This window comes from Penaeus monodon, chromosome 15 (assembly GCF_015228065.2).
Source record: "Penaeus monodon isolate SGIC_2016 chromosome 15, NSTDA_Pmon_1, whole genome shotgun sequence".
NCBI lineage: Eukaryota > Metazoa > Arthropoda > Malacostraca > Decapoda > Penaeidae > Penaeus > Penaeus monodon.
In genome coordinates this window covers 33448051-33450103 of record NC_051400.1, presented here as the reverse complement: position 1 = coordinate 33450103, position 2053 = coordinate 33448051, and the positions used below count along the sequence as shown (strand labels likewise).

Below are 2053 nucleotides of genomic sequence, written 5' to 3'. Positions count from 1 at the left end.
TTTATAAAAAAAAATGTAGTTATTCTCCATTGCTGTTTTTGGTATTTATTCCTAGTTTTTCTACAAATCCATGTGTAAAATTACTTCTCCAGAATGTTCACACCTCCAGTAAATAATGCTGTTTTTCATGTCTTTTATAAAAATGAAAATTTTTATTTGTTATGAATGTATACTGCATATAGACAACCCTGTCAGTGTATACAGCCAGGACTAATGTTAAGGGGAAATGAAAGATTTATAGAGGTTAGGCTATGGTGCTTATAGTATTAGAAGATAAAAGGGTTGCTATGTTTCAGAGTTTTTATTTTAATTGCTAATTTAATTCTGAAATGTCATCTGCTCCTGACCCTCTGGCAAAGGCAGCAGACTATGTAAACTCAGGCAAGATAGCCTGTTGACCTCCCTGAAAATTTATTGTTGAATCAGGTAGCAGTCTGAATATATGTGCATTAGCTTTGCTGGTCTTTGCCAGAGTGTGAAGGGCAAAAGTTAGGGTGTTGCTTTGTGCCATCTTCTTTTGAGGTAGTGCCCTATTTATTTATAAACCTGTGAAAAGGATTGGAGAACTATATGAAAAGTTATATTGTAAGTTATGTTTAGTTGCAGCTACAGTAATAGCAATTGCTAAGTCTGCCATTTCTGCATGTATGCTGGTCACACAGTGTTATTTGATTAGCATGCTCTGATAGTATGCCTTTTAGGGGTTAAATATATCACATGAAAAGTAGTTTGTTGATGTATCCCTCTTGAGTAATAGATAAGATCAAAAATTTACATAAGTGTTTGGTAACAACAACCAAAAAAAAGGTGGCAAAATTTAGAATGTAAATATCATTTACACTATTTCAGCTATGAACCTGATGCGAAGTTTGAAGCTTACTTCACTGGTCAGCGAGTTGAGGTATGGGGTTATTAATTTGTTAAAGTTTACTTAATTTTTTAATATGTAAATATGTATTAGCTTTATGAGAATGGTGACAGAGATCCATATGGAACTCATTAAATGTACTTTACTTTCTCATTCATTTGTAACACAAGTGTCTGACATATCAAATATGCTTATAAAGAAAGAATGATAATAGAAGTAGCTACTAGTATTAACCCATATTCTTGTAATGAATTTAAGAATAACCATTGGTACAGTACTGTTTTAGTTGTGATATATGAAGGAATCACATTTCCCATTTAAGGAAGAGAAATAGAGAAAAATAATCATTTCATGATTCTTTACACTTGATTCAGCATGTAAGATGATAACAAAAGCCTGTCCACTACATTCTTTTATTATTGAGGAAACGTTATGAAAATTTCTTTGCAAGTATACCTGTCAAATAGATTTTTCCTTTTCCTAACTGTATTAATTTTCTTGACTTGCAGGTGACAAATGATGGGTCAGCAGTTTTATGTGAGTGCAGAGACAGTGTGGGCATTGTGTCATTGGAAACAGGTCAGGTGACAGGCCGAATTACCTGTGAAGAAGATGAAGTTGTTTGCCTAAGCCTTTCCCCAAACAATAAAACTGTAGCAGTAGCTCTCAAGTCTACATCAGTGCAACAGTACCAATGGCCAAGTATGTTACATAAGTCTGTACAAAATTTCATGTAGTCTATATGAGTAGAGAAGTATTTATATGTCTATATATAGGCTCATTTGCATGTGGTGAAATGTACATGTGTATGTATTGGTATTTTTCCATGTCATAAGGATATGTAACATAAACTATTCATTCTATCCCTTATCCCCTCTTCCCCACATCACTTCTGTGGTGAATTTAGGTTTAGAACTAGTTCGGAGCTTCAGATCCTACCACCGTGGTCCTGTCACCACCATGGCCTGGGATGCTTCCTCAACCTTGCTTGTGACAGGGGCAGCAGATTCATCTGCAAGGATTTGGGACCTAGAACAGAAATTTTGCACTCACAGCCTCAAAGGGGCTTCAGGAGTCTTTGGGTAAGGTTACTCATTTTCTTTTGTTCTTAATAATTGAATAGTATTTTTAACTTCTTAAATGTGAGGCACATTTCCATAGGCACTAGCTACATGCATTGTTCAG

The 2053-nt window shown here is 34.9% G+C and overlaps 1 protein-coding gene across 1 annotated transcript in view; it reads left to right on the top strand.

The window, feature by feature from the left end:
- Positions 1–2053, top strand: part of LOC119581972 (transducin beta-like protein 3) — a gene marked incomplete at its 3' end in the record, with an annotated part of 10834 nt that overhangs the window by 2137 nt on the left and 6644 nt on the right. Inside the window, 3 exon segments of the mRNA XM_037930156.1 lie at positions 850–901; positions 1378–1570; positions 1776–1950. Coding sequence (XP_037786084.1) covers positions 850–901; positions 1378–1570; positions 1776–1950 — 420 coding nt within the window.